The sequence below is a fragment of the Neopelma chrysocephalum genome, unplaced genomic scaffold, assembly GCF_003984885.1.
Source record: "Neopelma chrysocephalum unplaced genomic scaffold, ASM398488v2 Primary Assembly neopelma1_96, whole genome shotgun sequence".
In the NCBI taxonomy this organism is placed as follows: domain Eukaryota; kingdom Metazoa; phylum Chordata; class Aves; order Passeriformes; family Pipridae; genus Neopelma; species Neopelma chrysocephalum.
Window position 1 is genome coordinate 3,104,472 of NW_020897759.1, and position 20,018 is coordinate 3,124,489.

Here is a 20,018-nt window from a genome sequence, read left to right on the forward strand (position 1 = left end):
TTCTACTCAAAGTTTCTCAACTGCTGCCTCATTGAGTCCATTGCTTTGCTTAGGGATGTTTTGGTTTGGTGAGGTTGAGGGTTGCGGGTTTTTGTTGGCTGGTTTTTTTGGGGGGGGGGGCTAGGGAGGGGGAATCTAGAGCCCTCCAGACAAACTAGAAGAGGTTACAGCACTGTTTAAAGCTCACACAACTCCTACAAAACAATGCTGTGCCAGGTTATTAGTTCTTCCATTATCACTGATAACGGATAATAAAATATTGGGTTTGAACACTGAGCATTGACAAAGTCATACTTGCATCCATTAATACAGTGAAGGAAACAATTTGAGGTGTTACCCACAGGCTTTTTTGCACTGTGTTTCACTGAAATTTCTGTGTGTGAGAGGCAGTCTCTCCTTTGCACAAATGTGGGAGTCAGACCAGTTCCAATGCTGCATAACAGGGATGCACTTATGTTTTAAGAAATGATGTAATCTCTCCATGGAACACGTGTGTAAGTGATGAAGTGCCTGCACAGGGGACACTAAACTGGCGAGCACAACACTGAACTGCTCATATGTTAACCCATTGTACATCTTACTGTAAGAGATTTAGCACTGAAAACAGTCTGCACCCTTTTCAAAAAAAGATTGTGCTGATAAACTGAATTGGGAAAATTAAATATGTTTGAAGAGAAAAAATACACTACCTGAAAAGCATAAAATCAGATTTGAGATTTATCAGAAAACCTGTGGCAAAAGAGGAAATAACCTGGCACTGTATTTGCACACTTTCATAAGGCTGCACAGCCTGACGCTGCAGTTCTTTCGTCTCTCCCTCCCTATTTCATCTGAAAATATGAACTTCAGCTTTTATTACAATACTGGGAAACAACTGAAAGTTGATTTAGAGGACTGAAGCAATAAACATTTTAGCTTACTCTTGATATCTAAGGCAGTAACTCGCATCCAAGTTTGGCCTCGAGTTCATCACGCAGTGACATTTCTATTTTAACAAAAAAAAAAAATCAGCCTCTAGCTTTTATCATAATTCTCAAAGTACTAAATGACACTCCAATAAATGGGAGCGATGTTTTACTAATTTGGTTGAAGTCTCTCTGTAGAGTTAATTGTCTCAAATGTGCTAACTTCATTTTGCATATTACCTTTGCAGTTTAAGATGCAAAGAATAAAATACTGGAATCTGTTTGCAAGATAAGCTGCAAAAGGCAAAATTTACAGAAAAAGTGTGAAACCAAAGTGCCAGGCAATGAATGCCAGCAGCGCCCAGTTCCAATTATTGCTGCCTTCCTTCCGATGTCTTTAGTACCACTGTGTTTCTCCTTGGATATAAATTTCACATGCTATGTACTTGGCTTGAGTTTGAGATTTGCTAATGAAAAATAGCATGTAGTTAATGCTTTGACAACAGAAACAAGTTTAAATTTTAAAAAGATATTAAAAGCGATGAAAGAATAAGTAAAAAGAAAAATCAGGTGAGGAAAAAGTAAAGACACCAAACATGGATTAGATTTTCACTAACTAACTAAAAAGGCATCATTAATAAGAGGAAAAACACAAACAAAGAAAAAGCAATATAAACCCCCAAAAAAACAGAAATGGCAAATGAAAGGTGAAATAAAATAAGAGCAGCTCAAAAGAGAAGGAAAAGAAATAAAGTTGGTAACTTCAAGAGATGACATCGATAAAGAGCTGGAGACTAATCTGAAGAAAATGGAAGAGGAGTGAAAATGTGGGAATAACAGCAAATAAAGAGCACGAGAAGTCCTTTTTAAAAGCAAATGGTGAAAGAAACCCCAGAGTTACCCCTGCCCTGTAAGTTCAATTTACTTTGCATTTCCCTTTACAGCTTTAACTTCTCAGAATATCTCTCCCTGCTCCAACTCTCTGAATGACTTCCTGCCTAGAGCCCCTAAGTTTTCAGGAGCTGATGTGATTCTTATGCTGGTCGTTCCCCAAATGCTATTCCAAGGCTGTCTGCACTCTGAGCACACACGTCCTGCAACTTCTTTACAGCTGTTGAAATACAAAGGGACACAAGGATTTAAAAATTAAATGTAGTAAGGAATATGAGTGAAATATGAACTCCCATTTCCTAAAGAACACCTTAAATTACCATCAAAGGCACCGCTGGTGAGTAATAAGATGTTCACCTGCTCCCAATGCATTCAGCTTTACAGGTTCATACGGACATGTGGTGAAACAGGCTGAGGATACAGTGAGGATTAAGGCAAATGCACAAGGAACTCTCCCTCTCCAATAATAAAAAATTATCCATGCTTAGTTTTAAGCCAATCTACTCCCCCCATGTGGCAATATAAGCACTAGTGACAGCACAGCAGAAAGGGCTGGACAAGAAGAACAGGACAGGTCAGTATTCTGGGAATAGAGAGGGGGGAAAAAGAACCATTAGCTTATGCCTGTCTGGAAAGTGTTTGTGGAACTACAGCATCTGACCATTTAGGATTTGGCAATCTACTGATACTTTTATACCACTGAATAAATCTTTAAAAGACAATTACCAGCATTCCTAAGGAACAGTAACTATAACAGAGTGAAAAGGTCTGTTGAGAGCAGAAGTTACTGCCTCAGTTTGATCTCTAACTCATTTCACTACAGAAGACCTCAATCCTCCAGAACAGGAGGTTTTGGTACACCCTGAACTACACAGCTCCAGTGCAAAGCAGAGCAAACCATGCCAGTGCCCATTCTTTCAGTACTGATGGACAGGAATCACTCAAAAAGCTTTAAATTGTTTACTTCCCTCTCTAAATCTTAATGTTATGAGATTTCTTTGTCAACCTGAACAAATGGTTTGCTTTAAGATGCTACTGGAAGATTTATATCTGCTTGTGTTTTGTAAACATTTATTTCAAAATACTTTAACCCTCCTCACCCCTCATCACTGGAGCAAGACTGTAGCATATGGTGTTCATTAAAACCAGGAAATTCCTGTTTGGCTCTTATGAAACTGTTGAGAGTAGATAATTGTTTGTTGGTTTATTTTTAAATTCTAGCTTTGCAAAGACCTATTTCAGAAATTTCACATTAAACAATAAATTTTAATTGGCAAAATTTTAAATTTTGTATTTCTTAAATCCAGACATTAGTCTTTTGCAATTAAAAAAACCCAGAAAATATTTATCAAGTGTAAATTAATGAATTACCACTATGATACTTAACATATAGCATTTTGCAATCATCAATTGATAAGTTGTAATCTATAATTAAACACAGAAACGAAACAATTTGACAACTCACAGGTCATCTGCTCTTAGTGCTCCAGCTTCATCATAGCATTTTTTTTCCTACAAGATCACAAAAGGATTCTGGGTCTTCTGCAGAACTTAATCTTTATATCCTTCCTGAACCTTACTTACACCTTGTCTGCAATTTCAATACCTTTGTGTTTCCATTCAAAAGAAAACATGTACTCTGTCCTTATTGATTTGTTATCAATGGTGTAAAATAAAAAAACCTGTCAACAGAAGTGAGAAGAGCAACACATTAAGCCCCAAGTGTTTCATGACAGACTGAACAATATCACAGAAACAAAAGCAAAACTAGATGCATTTTCCTCATTTTTCTTTTTGTCCTGTACTGGGAGGAGAGTTGTGAATGACCAAAGGCCCCCACAGAAAGTGAAGCTGCAAGACTGTATGAAAAATCTGCTATCACTTGATTATGACAGAGGACAGTACATGGCTGGGGTACAAGGCTGTCCATCCACCCCAGCAAGCTTCTCCCCTGCTGGATGACTCAGGCACTCAGCTCCCAGCCCAGGGGACAGGGAAAGAGCATGTTCTGAGTTCAAGTTCCTGGAGGGGACAAATAACGGCCAGTTATTTGCTGCAGACTCTCCTCTCAATCACAAAATGTCATTAAGTGAAGCTAGAGTATATTAAACACTTGGAATATTTTCCCCTATATAAACAGCTGCTGTAGCTGCAAATGGAAAGTTACAGAATTGCAAACAATTGGTACGAAGTGTAAACAGAACATATAAGCTACACTTTATTTCACAAGAAATAGAAATCTTCAGGTTAAGGGGTTCTCTGTGCACATAATTTATTATCTTAGGTGTATATATACACTATTTAGCAGACCAAAGATAGCCAGAGAGTACAAGTCTTAACGCTAGAGCCACCCTGAAATCCACAGGCATTTGAAACACCTTTTTTAATAGCAGAGCATATTGCTAAACTGTGTAGTTTGCAGCCCATCGCTATCTGAAGTTTCTTTTGGCATACTTTCCAGGATAATCATTCCCACTGAGATACACTCAGTATGCCCAGCTGTATTATGTGTTCCCTTCCTTCAATTTTCAGTTTTATTATCAGCTCATAACTCTTAGCTGTTTTATTTCCCTTGGTATTCAAATTCATTCCATATACTGAGAGAGCTTCACCACATTATCTTCTACTTGAGATCACTAATAAATTCACAAATTAATCTACTTAAAAAGCTGCATCTCAAAGTACCAATAAAAAAAAAACTTAGACACCTCTCTTACCCCTCTTTTTATGGCCTTTCATCCACCTTTCATCTTCAGAAGTAGGTTCACTTAAATTTGGGGAAAAAAAGGTGCAGGTACTGCTTTACTACTTCTTTTCTCCCCTCAAAAGAAAAACTCTCGTGCCTCTGTTCCCTGGGGAGCTTTAGCTGTGCATCAATTCACAGCACCTCAGGCAGAGTGTGCAGAACACCACAGGCAGAACACAGGTTTGCACTGACTACAAATGTTACTTCCATACATTAATGCATACATAACATCTTCATTTTTTCCAGTCTGAATTCCTTCCCCATTTTCCCTGCTGAAGTGAGATTTTTTTTTTCCATGCAAGTGAGGGGAAAAAAATTAAATCAATTTGGACTTCAATATCATGTGGCAAAGTACATCAGAGACTGAATCTCACTTTACACCATAAAAATGCCATAAATCCTGCACCTTTCTGAAGAGATCATTTTTCTTCCCATAAGACCTTCATTTATGAAGGCCCACATCCCCACCTACACATTCTAAATATAAGGTACAGAGAAATCATTTGATCTCCACTTTCTCAGGTTTTAAGGTGTATAATCCTGAACAGAAATACAGCCAATGTTAAAAATCACTCCCAATTTCACTTTTTCATGCAGAAGAGAAATGAAGCATTACTTTCATTCAGTCCCAGCTATGATTCCTTAAGAACAGAACAAGGCAGCTCATTTCCAAAGGAGATGTCCCAAATTGTGTATTTAGTTCACACTAACAGGCTGGACTTCCAAAAGAAGCATAGTTTAAAACACAGAATACTGGTCATTCTTCGAAACAGCTCCAACTCAGGTTTCCTAAAGAAACCAAAAAAGCATGCAGGCTGTCTCTGCCAGGGACAGAATGAGTATTTATTGTTCTGCTGGGCTTGACCAACACACATCTTTGTACTCCACAGCAACAAATAAAAAACCCCACAGAACACCTGCTAATTTGCAATGTTACCAGAAAGACTGACTTTGGCTGCTGGAAAATAAGGAAGCTGTTCCAATTAGATGCAGAATTATACAACAAGAAGCTGTATAATTCTATTTTTATATTTTTATAATTCTATATTTAGCACATGCTAAATACACTAAATACAACAGTATTGATAACAAGGTACTCGTAGAACTGCAAACTCCTTAGAATGGGTTTGTATATCAAATACCTACATAAAGCCAAGATAACATCAACATTAAATTTCTATGAAAAACCAGACTAAAATGAAAACATTTCAGGTGTCCAATACTGATAAAAATGACTCTAAAAATAAATTTCTTTATTTTGTGGTTTTACTACTGTAACAACTCATCCCACCTCATAAAAAGAACAAGATAAAATACCTTTTTTTGATTTCGCTCCAATCTTCAATTTGGATGGCCAAGCAATCTGTGTATTTGTTTCTTCCATAATCTGTTAAAAAGAAAGCAGTTATGCAAAATTAAGTTTTTATTGTTCTTCTACAAAGTCATAAGTTGATTTTTAAAAAAAGATGTTCACCATTTTTAAGTTTGTTGGCTATTATTACTTATAAATAGCACAAGCCATTAACTATATTTTTGGTTTTCTTGAGAATTTTTGTCTGTTAATAAACAGGGCTGAGTTTTGATCACTCCAAAGAATTCCAGAGAGCAAACTCAAGATGCTCAGCAGTTTCCATGAAGTTCAAATGAGCAGTACTACCTACAGCATCTCCACATCCATCTCAGAGAGAAATTCAAACCTTTACAATCCAACAAAAATTTTCTTTAGTTATCTTAACATAGTTTATAAGTAAATTTAAATTGAGTCCTTTTGAGCCTCCATAAGTCAAGATATATCAGTTTGCCTCACCTTTACCCAAAAGCAGCTTTTCATTATAAGCTTACCCACAATTTTTACTACTTAGCTTAGCTGGTCAGAATAGGCATTTGACAGCATTTATTATGACACAGTGTACAACCTTCTGTACGTCTCTAACCAGGCAACAAGGAAAAATCCTCCACACACACATTCTCCTACTTTGAGAGTCATGCAGTCATTCAGCTCAGAGTTGACACTTATTCTGTTGCTGCCTTGTTTCAGTGAAGTTCACCACCCTATTATGGGTATATTATACTGAAATTTCACTCTGTCAGAGTTATAGTGCTTCACTAACCCTTCTAGTGGTGAGACAGGAGAAGGAACTGCAGGACACCAAAGACTTCATGTACATGAATTGAAACCCAGCTCTAAGAAGCTCTGGGCATGTCTGCAGAGACTAAATACCTTCTCTTTTATATTGTGATGTCATCATCAAGCATGGTGAGATCATACCTCTCACCATGAGATAATGAAAACAATTAAAATGTCAAAATAATTAGAAAAAACACTTCCCAGACAAATGCTAAAGCATAAAGAAAATAGCTACAATACCAGTAAATTTTCCATAACAGTAAAATTCAGAACTAAGGCAGATTTCTCTAACAGTTCAATTCTTATCTTCTACATCCAAACCCCAGGACACCACAACAACTTCCAGATTTGTACGCCATGTGGAAAACCTGAAAGTGTCAGCCAGACTTCATTATACTATATTTTTGGTTTCAGCAACTATGGGATAATAAGTTACAGCTGAAATAAAACATTTCCAGGAGGGTGAAATTCATCAGCAACATACATATACTTCTCGCAATTTTTCAATCCAGATGTTAAAAAAGCTGTTTCAAAGAATTCACTTGTCTCTGATAGAAGGCTTTGGGCCAGGATTACTCTGGGTTGTGCAACAGGCAACAAAATACACAGAAAATTGGAAAGCATTAGCTAAAAGCAGAAGAGAGATGCTAAAACAAAGAATGGCGCAGGACTGAGTTAAAGAAGATCCAACATAAAAGGAACCACAAGAGAGGAGACAGAAGAGGAATGAATGTCATTCAAGACAAGTGTTACATCCCATCAGTCAATAAAGACTCCTATCTTAAAGAAACTAAATCCTCCCAATTTCTGATGCTAGACTAAAATAAAATGAAACAAAAGGCCACAGCTTCAGACATGCACATTCTGGGGACATATGAGAGAGATGCAGATGAGATCTTCAAAGGAAAAGTAGTCTGACTGGCAACCACTGAGATTTGGCCACCTAATATCCTTAAGCTCTTTGTAGAAAGCAATGCTAAAAATTACCACATTAGACCAAAAAGGCAACTCAGTCTGGTCACTACAAAGACAAATTCATCTCCTGTTTTAGACAAGCAAAAAAATCTGGCTGCATTTAAAGTAAGAGCATTTACTGAAGTATCAAAATGCTCAGAGTGTGTGCTGGCTTTCAATTCGAAGCTGTAACCTTTATGATAAATCAGGGCTTTCATGGGAACCTTTAAGAACAAATTCAATTATACTGCTTACTTTTTAAACTATTATCATATTTATTATGTATTGCATTTATTGTAACAGCAGGAGCGTCACAAAGCTCTAGATAACAAGGAACCAAGTTTTTACTAGAGCAGTTAAAGTTGAAAGCGAAGATCATGTTGAAAACTGCATCAACTTCTTGTTCTGTTTTTACCATTCCAACCCAGGCACTTTTAAGTGCCAAGATTTTTTATTTTTTTTTCCCCCTGAAACAAATTTGGAATCATTCCACGAAAACCTCAACTGCATGTTGCAATGGGAACAGCTTCATTAGTGAAAACCCACATGTCCTGATAACAGCAGTTATCAGATAAACACGACAACTCACAAGTGCTATAGCTGTAATACGTGCATTCCAGTTGTATAACTACTTTAGTTACATAACATGTAAAGAAAATTCAGCCTGGGGATGACTCAGAGTTCATCATCTCTGCAGACCTGCATCTCTGCTTAGGCTTCCCTTATTTTCATATAAAATAAGTGATGGGGTGAGCACTAACCTGTACTTGCTTCACCTTGATGAATCAACTGACCAAAGGGAACAGGCATATTTGGCAGCAAGGTTTAATCCCCCTAGTAAATAATCTCAGGCTTCTTCTTAAAATGAGGGAAACCCTAAGAAATTGTCTTTCTACAACTTCCCTTCCTTCCCTTCCCCCCAGAGAAATTGTAGCATTTAGGAGCAGAATTACGTAAGCTGTTCTCAGTGAAGAACAAACAGAAGGTGACAAGACCCTGGAAGACACCAACAGAACAAGTAAGGCTGTACCCTGACCCTGACAAAAGTGGCCCTAGTTGCAAATTATTGGGCCTTCAAGAAAAAAAAAAAGTCTAGCTGTAAGGCAGCTGGAAGACAAGCTTTTGGCTTCCTTGTATTCCAGCTTGAATAGTTTATAGTTTAAGCACTTTGGGGAGTTTTTACATTAAGACAGCAAGAAATTATTGTTTCTTATGATGTATTTTTTTAGCTGATTTTGGATGGAAACTGGAATACCCTGAATGCAAAAAAAGAACCAACCAAAACTCCCCCAAAGCCCAAAAGCACCTCAGAATTCCAAGGAAGTATTTTACAGGCAGAAGATGAACAAGAACAACGTATCTAACAGACCTTTCTTCATTTAAAAAAGCACATTAAATCTAAGTACTATTCTTTATAGTTACTGTTGGTAAATCACCTATTTTTGACCTTCCCACCTTTGGGATTTGTGCTTCTTGGCCTTTTCTGCCTCAGTTCTTATTCACAGTGGGGAAAAAAAAAAAGGGTCAGACAGCAACCTGCATCTAGTAGTGGGTGCCTGCAATTTTTTTCTCAACTTTAGCTCAACAAGCAGCTAATTCCAACTGGAATGACAAAAGGAACCCTCAAAAATGCAAATGTAACTGGCAAAAAAAAAAATCCAGTTTGTATTTCATCAATGGAAAAACCTTCTCTTTCAGGGTGAGGAATTAGCTTGTTCAGTTTAACCTTGCTCGATACAACAGAAGATGCATACACCATTTCAGTACACAGAGTACTTGGACAATGAATAAGCATAGGTATTAAAAATCTTACAAACACTTAAATTATATCTTCTGAACAGGTATGTATTTATCTTCATCTGTATGCAAGAATATATATTTATTTTAAGTAAATAATACTGGGTTTTCTAGATACCCTGAATTTTTCATGCAATTAAAAACCCTAGAAAGTAATCAAATTGTTTGCCCACTGGTGGTTTTTTATGTCTCTGCCCATGTCTTTTTTTAAGAAGTTTCTCTGTGCAGGTTGAAAACAAACAGAAACACCAGGTTTAGAACATCATCATCAATGGCACTAGACATTTACACTTCAACATTTGCAGAGCTGCAGAGGTGCCTTATTTTCTACTGCCAAACAATGGAAATCCTGAGGGAGCACCTAAATTCTGTGCTACTTGGAGTATTTCAGACTCCATTTCCTGTCAGCAAACCCTGCCCGTGAGCCTGCTGACAAATGCTGACAGTTGAACATCTTGCATGAAGTATTTAGCAGACCAGTTTAGTAAATAATACAAAAGAACATTAAGCTGAATAACTACAGGTGATCACGTCCACGAAATCAAAAACCATGGTCTCTGAAACAGAGACAATAAAACACAGCAATGGATGAGAAATAGGGAACTAAGCAGTGATTCTTTCAACAATTAGCTCTTCTGAAAGGGAACCTACCCCTCTGGGGTACTGTGGGCAGGTCTTCCTCCTTCAGCAAGTTAAGTGACAAAGCAAAAAAGAATATAGGGACAAATAATTCCATCCTTCTAGATCTTGGTTTTTACTCAGGAACTGCCTCTGTGTGCAGACAAAAAAGTTACCACAGAGCATACAGTCAAGACAGGGCCTAAACTATATCCTGAACTACCTTTAGTCAAGATTATGGCATTCTCAACCCTGCATTTACGCATCTCACAGAGAGCATTTCTCAATATAAAATCATATCCTAGCAAGACAAAAAAGGAATGACCAAAGAACAGCTATTTTTCCAAACAGCATGAGGTTTAAAATTGAAAAAAGCCTGATGCAATGCTAGTGCAACAAGTCAAAGGAAAAAGCCAAGGGGAGGAGAAAACTAGGGTGAATTACAAATTCATTGACACAAAATGTAGATGGCTGAGCTACATCAGCAGCCCTCCCTCCCCTCAAAAACAACAAAATTGGAGGGATTGAGTTCTCCATCAGGCAGATACTGGGGAGGGACTGGAAATGCAGGATAGACTCTGTTCATTTATATTTCATGACCGTATCTTGGAGTAGCACCTCTAGAGAATTATTATATACAGATTTCGTTTTTCTCACTAACAAAAGACAAGAACTATAAAACACTCGGAGCCATAAACAACCCACAACAGGTATCACTAGGGAACAAGTGCTTCCCAGTGTAACTGTGTTCAGTTAAAAATTGCTGCAGTGGAGAAAATCCCATGTGTGAGGGCACGACAAGGACAGAGAGGGACAGAGAGGATTGGAGAAGTATTATTTACATGAGAACAGAAATTCTGTCAGGAGATGTTTGGTCATTTTGTTTTGAAATTGAATCTCCTTCAGGTTAAAGAAAACATAAGCAATTCTTTAGAGATGACCATAGCTAAGTAACTCTGTGTAGGGCAACTTGTACCCAATCAACACTCCATAGCTGCTGAAGGGAAGGTGATGATTGATTTGTTACATCACTGTATCCATCCCCATTGCCCCATCTTGGAAAGCCATTTTTGCCAGATACAAAAACTTGTTCCATCAGTTTTATAGGAGACAAAGATGAGAGTTATTGTGCAAGACAGCAGGGGAAAAAAAAATAAACACAGGAAAACAAATAGTAAAAAAAAACAACCAAACCTGTACCATGATAATGGTCTTTCAAAAATGTTTCCATAAACATGGAGTATTAATGGGACAAAAGCCACAAAAAGTGAAGGGCAACTCAACAAGTATTTTTAAATCAAACAGAATAGGAACAGCACAAACTTGCTTGCTGAACACAGCTTTAGGAACCATAATGGAAGCTGGGGTTGTGCAAAGAATATTTAGAAGTTTCAAGTTCCAGTTGATCAGCAATTTTAATTTGGACATCAAAAACATTTTTCTGTCTAAGAAGAAAAGAGACACAGACAAAAATCAGTTCAACATAAATACAGTCACAGTTTTGATGCAAAATCTGCTCGTAATTGACAAGAGTAACAAGCAAAGGGATTAGTTATCCAATTTACTAACTCTCCTTCAAAAAAAATTGCCTAAATTCAGTAGTGAAGATTTCACTCATTAAGAATTATATGTAAATTAGCATTTCAGAAAATAAAATCATTACATGTTCAATCTAATTCAGTATCAGCCAAATCAATGAGTATGTGATAATTTTCAAATCAGACCTCAGGATGCCTAGTAAGAACACACACACACAGATTTTGCCAGTCTCTGAATACTTTGCTTCAGAGACTTTAAATCTTCATCTTGCATCTTCTGCTGTGAAAGAAGTTGGATTAGCCCCCTCAGTTTGTATGCATTTACAGCTGTATAAATAAGCTTATTTTTATAGTTTATTTGAACCATGGAATATAATTTGCATGAAAATTAAAGAAAAATATATTTCTATGTGAGCAGGAGAAGACCTGAGTTGAAGAGTCACAGCAGACAAGTAAAATTCTACATGGGTTGATACTTATTTTTCTTCTTCCAATGCAGAAGGGGTGATGCAGCAGAACCCGAGAGGATGACTAATCCCTGAGTATGGCTTTTGGCAGCAAGAACAGAGCAATGGGTGTAGCTGGAACCAGAAGAAGTTTTATACTTAATGGTTTGTTGTTTTTTGGGGGGTTGGGGGGAGGAGAAAGCAAGGGAAGAACAAGGGTGGGAAGGAAGAACAAGACACAAAAAGAAGTTGCGTGAAGTTCCCCAGGAACTGCCAGTGGGAATGTGAGGGAGCCAGGGCACATCAGTGGTACAGCATCAAGGACTACTGGGTTTGGCAGGGAAATATGAAGAATGAAACAAGTTAAAGGAGATGACAAAACTTAGCCCAAAGCTTGGGGCAAATATGTAGCTCTTGTCGAAGTCTGGCCAGCATTTTGGATACAACAATAGATTCACATTCCAAGCCTTGTTGTCCCAACTAGAACTCAATATTTGTCAAAATTAATGCTTTTAAAAGAAGGTATTATCACCACCTTTCTGCAGGTAAGGGTGAGAGGCTGTTCCTGAGCAGTAACAGTGGCAATGGCCCCCAGACTCCCATATATTCCAGACTACACCACCATCCAGAGTTTGCAATTTGTGCTCCTGTGTGGCAGAAAAACCATCTCCTTTACAGAGTGGAATCATAGCCAGCATTAAACCATAAAACACAGAAAATTCCTTAATAAGTTTGCTCTTAATTTAGATTGTCAGTACTAAGAATATACATGTATGTGTAAACTGCTTAAAATACACAATGAAACAATGCATAGGGAGGACACGGGTCAAGCTCCAGTTGTGTCTGTACAGAGCATTACAACAACAGTACCTTCCCAACTGCAAGGGCACAAGTGCACATGTATCCTGCAGGATAGGGGCACATGATTTTCCTATTTTATATTCCAACAGCCAGAAAACCCCAAACCCATTTTTAGAAAAGTATCTGTAGGTGATGACCACTTGGCCAGTCCTTCTTCCCTAATTTCACCTGTCTTGAAAAATATTTAAGCTACTTTAGACACTACTCTATGGAATATGGATAAAGTTCAGTTTTTGTTCATGCTTCTACTCCAAGTCATTTGTTTCAGTACTGCAGGAAATTGATCTTCACATGCCCACTTGTCCATCTTCGTTAAACTGATTTTTATTTCAAGTTTTCACTAAATGCTAAAATAACTTTATCAAAAAAGCATTAAAGTGGTTTTCAATTTTCCAACTAATCTAGACTGATGTATAAAAAGGGAACAGAAGGCAAACTTGCCTGTTTCCCATTTGCACACTGCTACACAGCTTCATGTCAAGCTAAGCAAAACACCAACATGCTTCCCTCCAGCTTCTCATGACCAACAATTTTCTGGTCTGCATTTACAGACTTTGAGACTTCCACCAAGCAGCAAACAGGCTGTTTGTTGTCAAGGACTATATCCTAGCCCAGACTGACTCAAATTTGCCATCTGCACGTGACATTCACAACTATTCCTAAAGACTTTACCAAGAACTAAGGCATGTGCAGGATGAAGAGTTAGCAAAGCTAAAATTAGAGGACAAGGTTCACATCATAGATAATGTATTTATGTATTTATTAATCATTTTGATCAATGTGTATCAGCTGATAATACTTCAAAAAACTGATGAACAAATTATGTATAAAAGCAATAAAGGCAGCAGAGTAAAATACATCAGTTTTACAACTCAGACTTACAGGTTGTACATAAAAGCTCTAAATCCCAAAGGAGGGAATTGGGAAAGCTACCTGTGTGGATATGGCTTTGGAATTTATATTGTTTCCTTTTCCAGCAAGGGATTTTAAGCCTAGAAGGGATGAGAACACATGCACGTATGCACACACACATGCACTGCATCTCTTTTTAACCTTCACTTCACCTGAAACAAACTGAGGATCATTCTTAAAACATGGGTCTTGTTAAAAGCAAATATTGCAGTATTGTTGCTGCCCAAAACTGCATTAAGTGAACCTTCTGTAACAAGAATATTTACAGAACTTTGTATTTTATTTACAAATTCAGCAAATAGGGTTAAGTGAGAACAAAACTATGAATCACATGCCCTTACCTGGGGAGAAACATTATACCCCTTCCTTTATTTGACTTGAATGTTTCGTTTACCCTCAATGGAAATATTAGCCAAAGGCCAGGGGTAATACTTTTATTTTAAATAAGTGACTTAAAGTATAGTAAAAAATGTAAAGGGATTATTCAAGCATGCAAAAAAATTAGCTATAAATGTATCCATGTATACAGCACTTATGAATTCTACACAAACAGTAGGAAAAAGGGGAAATTCAAAAAAAATAAAAAAGAAAAAAAGTATTACTTAAAAATGAAGCCCCCACAGAACACAGTTAAAACACAGTTATCACAGTTAAAAACACCAAGAACTCTCCTCTCCAAAAGCAGAATCAGCAAGTCTCCTCCGTGCAAATCAGAAACCTAGTGTATATTCTTAAATCGTATCACTCATACTCATAGTCATCTTTTTCTTCTTTTTTTTTCTTTCCCCCCAAGGGAAAGAGTACAAGCATTTCTGAGGACTGAAATCCCTCCTCTGTTTTAAGGGAGGGTTGAATTCCCAGAATGAAAAGCTTTAAGCATCTCAATTGAGACTCTGGTGACAAATCACTCCTCCTCTGTTGCTGCACAATGCAAGAGATCTTGCACAAAGTGTTAAGTATAGCAAAAAAGTGGCATAAAATTGAACTTTATCAACTAAGACTCTGATTCACTTGGAACTCAAGCTCCAAGCAGTGATATATAAAGAGTCACTCAGCATAACAGTATGGGATCGAAATCTCCACTGTTTCTGGCCAGGGGAATTATTCACAAGCAACTTATCAAGGACAGTTGTTGTTTTAAGACTTCAACCTGCACTGGGCACTCCAAAGATGAGGCCCATCAGAGAACATTTTCATATTACAGGTCAACTCTCAAGATGGTGCCCATTGCATCAGAAGCAGCACAGAACAAATGAGAAATTAAATGAAATAAAAACCCCTTGTAATTACTCCACTGCCTTGACAGAAAGGTCCCTATACCAAAGACATGATGAATGCAGCTTCCCACAAAAATGAGGCCTTCCCACCACTTAGCTCTGCCTGAACCAAGCAAAAAGTTAAGTAAGCATTCTAGATTTACCTTTGTAGAGAAAGTGATCCAACCTAAACAGTCTCCTTTCCACTGGGTGTGGTTTTGCCAAAGGGGAGACAAACTTCTCAATCCCAAAACTTCCTGCAAATGCTGACTGCCACTGACATTCTTTCAGCCCCCTAATCCACACCACCCTCTCCCAGCAGTCATTTCCTCTTCCCAGGAAGCTAAATGAGAGGAAGCTCCCTATAAATTAGAAGTGCATGCCAGCGTTCCCAGCCCAGCCCAGCAAAGCCGGGTGTTTCCAGCCAATTCTGGAAACGTATGGCCTTAATATATCCTTGTCATAAGCCATGAGCCAAACTCTACATCAGGAGGTTATTTTAACGCTAATGCACAGACTGATTTCTACCCAGAAAAATGGGAATGTGTGGAACCAGTTTCCTCAGTTCAAAACTGGTCCTGTGGTTGAAATAGAGACAAGACCCACAACGACAATAATGTATAAAATCACCCTGGACTCATTATGTCTCACCAGCAAGATAATAACACGAGAAGAAACCGATAGCTGAGCGGTTGCCATCAGAAATGGGAATATGGCCTTAGGGAAACTGTAGCTATAAATAGGCACTTTGAGAAAAGTCATGGATGAAGACACAAAGAAAACCTTTCAGAACTCACTGCTGAACATGGATAATAATTAGCTTGAGACATCTTAGTCTCAGGTCAATGATTAATATTTTTAATGCCTGAAAATGCCCTAAGCCACTCGCATTGGAAGCTCTAGATACGCTTCATGTTCAGAGATTAAGAGGAAGACTGATAGACTTTCAGCTTGACCTACTGCAAACAGAAAAATAACTTTTTTCAGCTAAATTTATTTGTATCAGAATATACTAGCTATACTTACAGAAGTATTCATGTATACATATCAACACAGTATCAATATATTCACATATAAGAATTCTACAGAAGTTAGGTTTGCCCTAGATCAACACAACATATATTTTTGAAGGACACAAGAGAAAATACAGGATGTTGCAAACCAAGTTTTTTCACAGCTCAGATAAGCAAACAGGGTTTGAGGCAGCTGCCAGAGCTTCCTAAACAAATAAAAGGTAATGCACACTAGCTAGTAGCTACTGCATATAGAAGAACTTAACAGAAACATGATTCAAGATGCAATTAGACATACCTATTTTTCACATCTTCAAATAATTGCTGGGTTTTTTTATCTTTGTTTGGTTGTTTTTTTTAATCTCTTACTAAAACTGTTTCCAAATACCTGTACTGAATGACCAACTGGTTTTAAAGGATGGTTTCACCACACAGCACTTCCAAAATGCCCTCAGTATCACTTAAGGTGCTAGTTATTTAATAAAATTAGAAGCTACAGTTTAAACATGTTACAAGCAAGGATAGGAAGGGAAAAAAAAAAAACCAACCACTGAACAAAAACCTCCTAATCTTTCTTTATACTCCTGAGCTCCCAGTAATTAACAGAAGATATTTTGGTACACACATGCAACATTTGTCCAATTGCAACTTCATATTTTCAAGAATGTTTACATCTCCTTCAGGGAATAACAGAGTCTGCAGTCAAGAGAAGCACGAGCATTTAAACACACCTTTTGCCTAAATCCAGAGATATCTTAAAACCCCCAAGTATCTGCAACTGGCTAAATGCATGCAAACACCATTTCTAATTGATTTAAAAAAAAAACACACCTCAACACATGAAAGGTAAAATAAACTCAAACACTCAGAAATGATAAACCCCATAGGTTACAGCTGGCTTTTAGTATATTGTCCTTCCCACAAAATCAAGCTCTGCAAATGGACTCCTGAAAGCTAGGAAAGCAAGAGCTGAGGAGCCCCATCAGGGATACTCCAGAAGTCCATGACTAACACATACACACCGAATTATACTGAGCTGCAGAGCTTAAATCTGACCCAGAGTCAAGCACTTGAGCAGAGCACCAGGTGTGCATCATTTCCAGTCACCACTTTCTGCACATGCAGTCCCACACCAGCCCAAGAACTCCATCCAAACTCTACTGAACCCACAGCCTTCACCTATCACCCACCCTACTACTGCTGATAGTCCCAGGAGAAAGCCTGAGGTACACTCTTATCCCAAGAAATTTCAGAATGAAAGTTTACCATCAGCACTAAGGTTGCCAAGTGTTTAGAGAAAAAAAAACCAAAATCTCGATGATGCAGGAGCTAAAAGCAAACCAAAACGATGCATTAAATTCCTCTCTGTCCACACGGCCAACCCTCATCTGTTTTGGATTATGAACTCTTCAGGGCAGAGGCTCACCACCTTCTTACATTTTATATAAGAGTGCCATGCTTATCTATAGTGCTACATAAGTTATATGTTCCTTGGAACCACGTCCTGGCTTTGTCTGGGAAAAAGCATTGCTTGCCTATGAGGCGTGAACCAGATGTTATGGAACTTAATGGAAAAAATCCACCATCAACTGAAAATGGGCTTTGGATCAAGAACAAGTAATAACTTCATATTATGTATTCCTCTCACAGAATAAATTAGAACAACCATTTAGAGAGCAAGGTCCACAAGGATTTTTTACATAAATAGTATGTAACACAACAGCAAACCAATCCATATTTATTTAAGATTACATGTCACTGAACTGCAGATCCAAGAGCTCTAGAGAGAAAACTATCCCATTATTTACTTATTTCTTGCTAAATTATTAGCAGCTCCCCAGTGGCTTTTGCAAAATCTGGATTAGACGACGTTAGGTTTTCCCAATTTTGAAGCAAAACTAAAACTTAGAAATATTAGAAGAAAGTGTGATAAAGTTCTCAGATTTTTTAAAATGACACTACCAAAAGACATTTATCTACTTTTGACTTCCACTCAGGAGCAGAGGAAGGGGAACTTCATCACTTGATCTTCCCTGCCATGACAGGGCAGAGATATTAGCTGAATTTGGCCCTTGCAGCCAAGAACTGGGGCTTATTCTGTAACTCCACCAACAACTGCATTAGATGTGCTTGTTTCTGTTAAAATGCTCAGTCAAATAATGCATTTTGACATCTGAATTGTTATTATTCAACTCTGAAAGTTAAAAGTTGATAGGAGCAGTTCACATCCACCGACAGTCTGCTTGATTACCAAACCCAAAGTAATTCTGCCTTCTCATGTTTAAAGACCAGGAAAAGACTACTTAGCACCAAAGCCTTGTATTAACTTCCTCTAATAGCCTGAGAAATTCATTAGGGCACACTCTACACAGGTTAACAATCCAGACTGAGTGCCTGACCAGAGAGCATGTGAGCAACTTCAGTTCCTCCCAAGGACGAGCTAATTAAGAACTGAGCACTGTTCTCCACTGACCAGTCACAGAGCAAGACCAGCAGCCACTTCCAGAGCCATCTGCCAGCAGCCACCACTGTCCCACTCCCCCCAGTACCAGCCTCCTCTCTCCTCCCTCCTGGTCTGCGTGTCTTGACACCTTCTCAAACCTTTGCCTCGTTACCTGTAATTTCAACAATCATATGAAAACTTGTTTCACTTCTAACATCACTTCCACCCAAGAGTTAACTCCAGTGCACTGAGGGTAGTTCATCAGAAAATACAATATAATAATATTTTTTGCATTATTCATGCAAATTATACCTTCAAGTTCTTGATGTCTCTTGAATGCTGCATTTACCCCCCCGCTCCACTCAAAAGCCTGCCAATAATGTCCTGAAGTGTCATTTTCAAAGATGCTTTAAAAATATGCGTTTCCTATAGCTTCAAATTCATATCAAGTTTCTGAAAGTATCTTGCTGCCTTAGTTTGCAAGGTGTTTCTAATGCTACAAATCACTTTCTTCCTCACCACACAACCTGAAACACATGAAAAAGTTCTTCATTTTACCTCTGGATACTCTGCCTTATTCATTTCACATGAGAAAGGAAAAAGTTCAGGTCTGATTAAAGGAAATTGCACAGACAGAGACGGTGAGTAAGCTATGAGCAACTGTTCAAAGATTTCTTCCAACAAAAGAAAACGCAAAGAAGATAGTTTCCATCTGGTTTTATTAGCTGTACTATTGTGTATATGTACTTAGGAACTTCAGAAATCTGCACTACCTTGTTGATGAGACTAAGAAGGTGGCTAGTCAAAATGAAGCAGCTTGAACCTATGGCAGCACCCATACTGTGCCTATATAATATCTATGCATAAATATGACAAGATATTAATGCCAAGACAGTCATTGTATTATCAGTATGGATAAGTAGTCCACTCTTTTATTCAAATACTTGAAGTTCGGCACATTTTCCTTTCCTGTTGAATTCAAAACAGTATTTTTTGCTATTACACTAATAACTACATAACAAAGGTACATCGTAACTACAGCAAATAACCAGGCATCCACATACACATGTAAAATACAAAAGCCACTCAATCCCACACAGAGGGAATATTTTATCCACAGCTTCAAGAATTGTGAGCAGATTTATACAAGTGAGAGAAAACACTGTGGTTAAATGAATAATGTGTAGAAGGAAGCACACACTGCTATGGCTTAGCTTTGTTTCAGCAAGAAACCATGCATTTTGATAAAATCCTAAGGAAGAACTATTGACACATTTTCCTCTGTGCACACTAATATTAGACAGTTAAGCACAAGCACCACATTTGGAAAAATAACAAGTATTGACAGTCAAGAGCAACATAAATCTGAAGACTCCTACAAAATTCTTTCTAAAACAAACATTTTGGCAGTGTACATACTCCTCCCCAACAGCCTTCATCAAAGCATCTGACAACCACGTGAAGGATAAAGTATTCCACATCTAAAGAGACCTTTGGGAAGTACCACTCA

General features: G+C 37.9%; 1 protein-coding gene across 2 annotated transcripts in view; it reads right to left on the bottom strand.

The window, feature by feature from the left end:
- Positions 1-20,018, bottom strand: part of BICC1 (BicC family RNA binding protein 1) — a 102,258-nt gene that overhangs the window by 47,592 nt on the left and 34,648 nt on the right. For both annotated transcript variants that reach the window (XM_027694118.1, XM_027694117.1), the window contains exon 3: positions 5,860-5,929. In XM_027694118.1, the coding sequence (XP_027549919.1) occupies positions 5,860-5,926 (67 nt within the window). In that variant the 5' untranslated portion in view covers positions 5,927-5,929. The remainder of the gene's footprint in view (positions 1-5,859; positions 5,930-20,018) is intronic.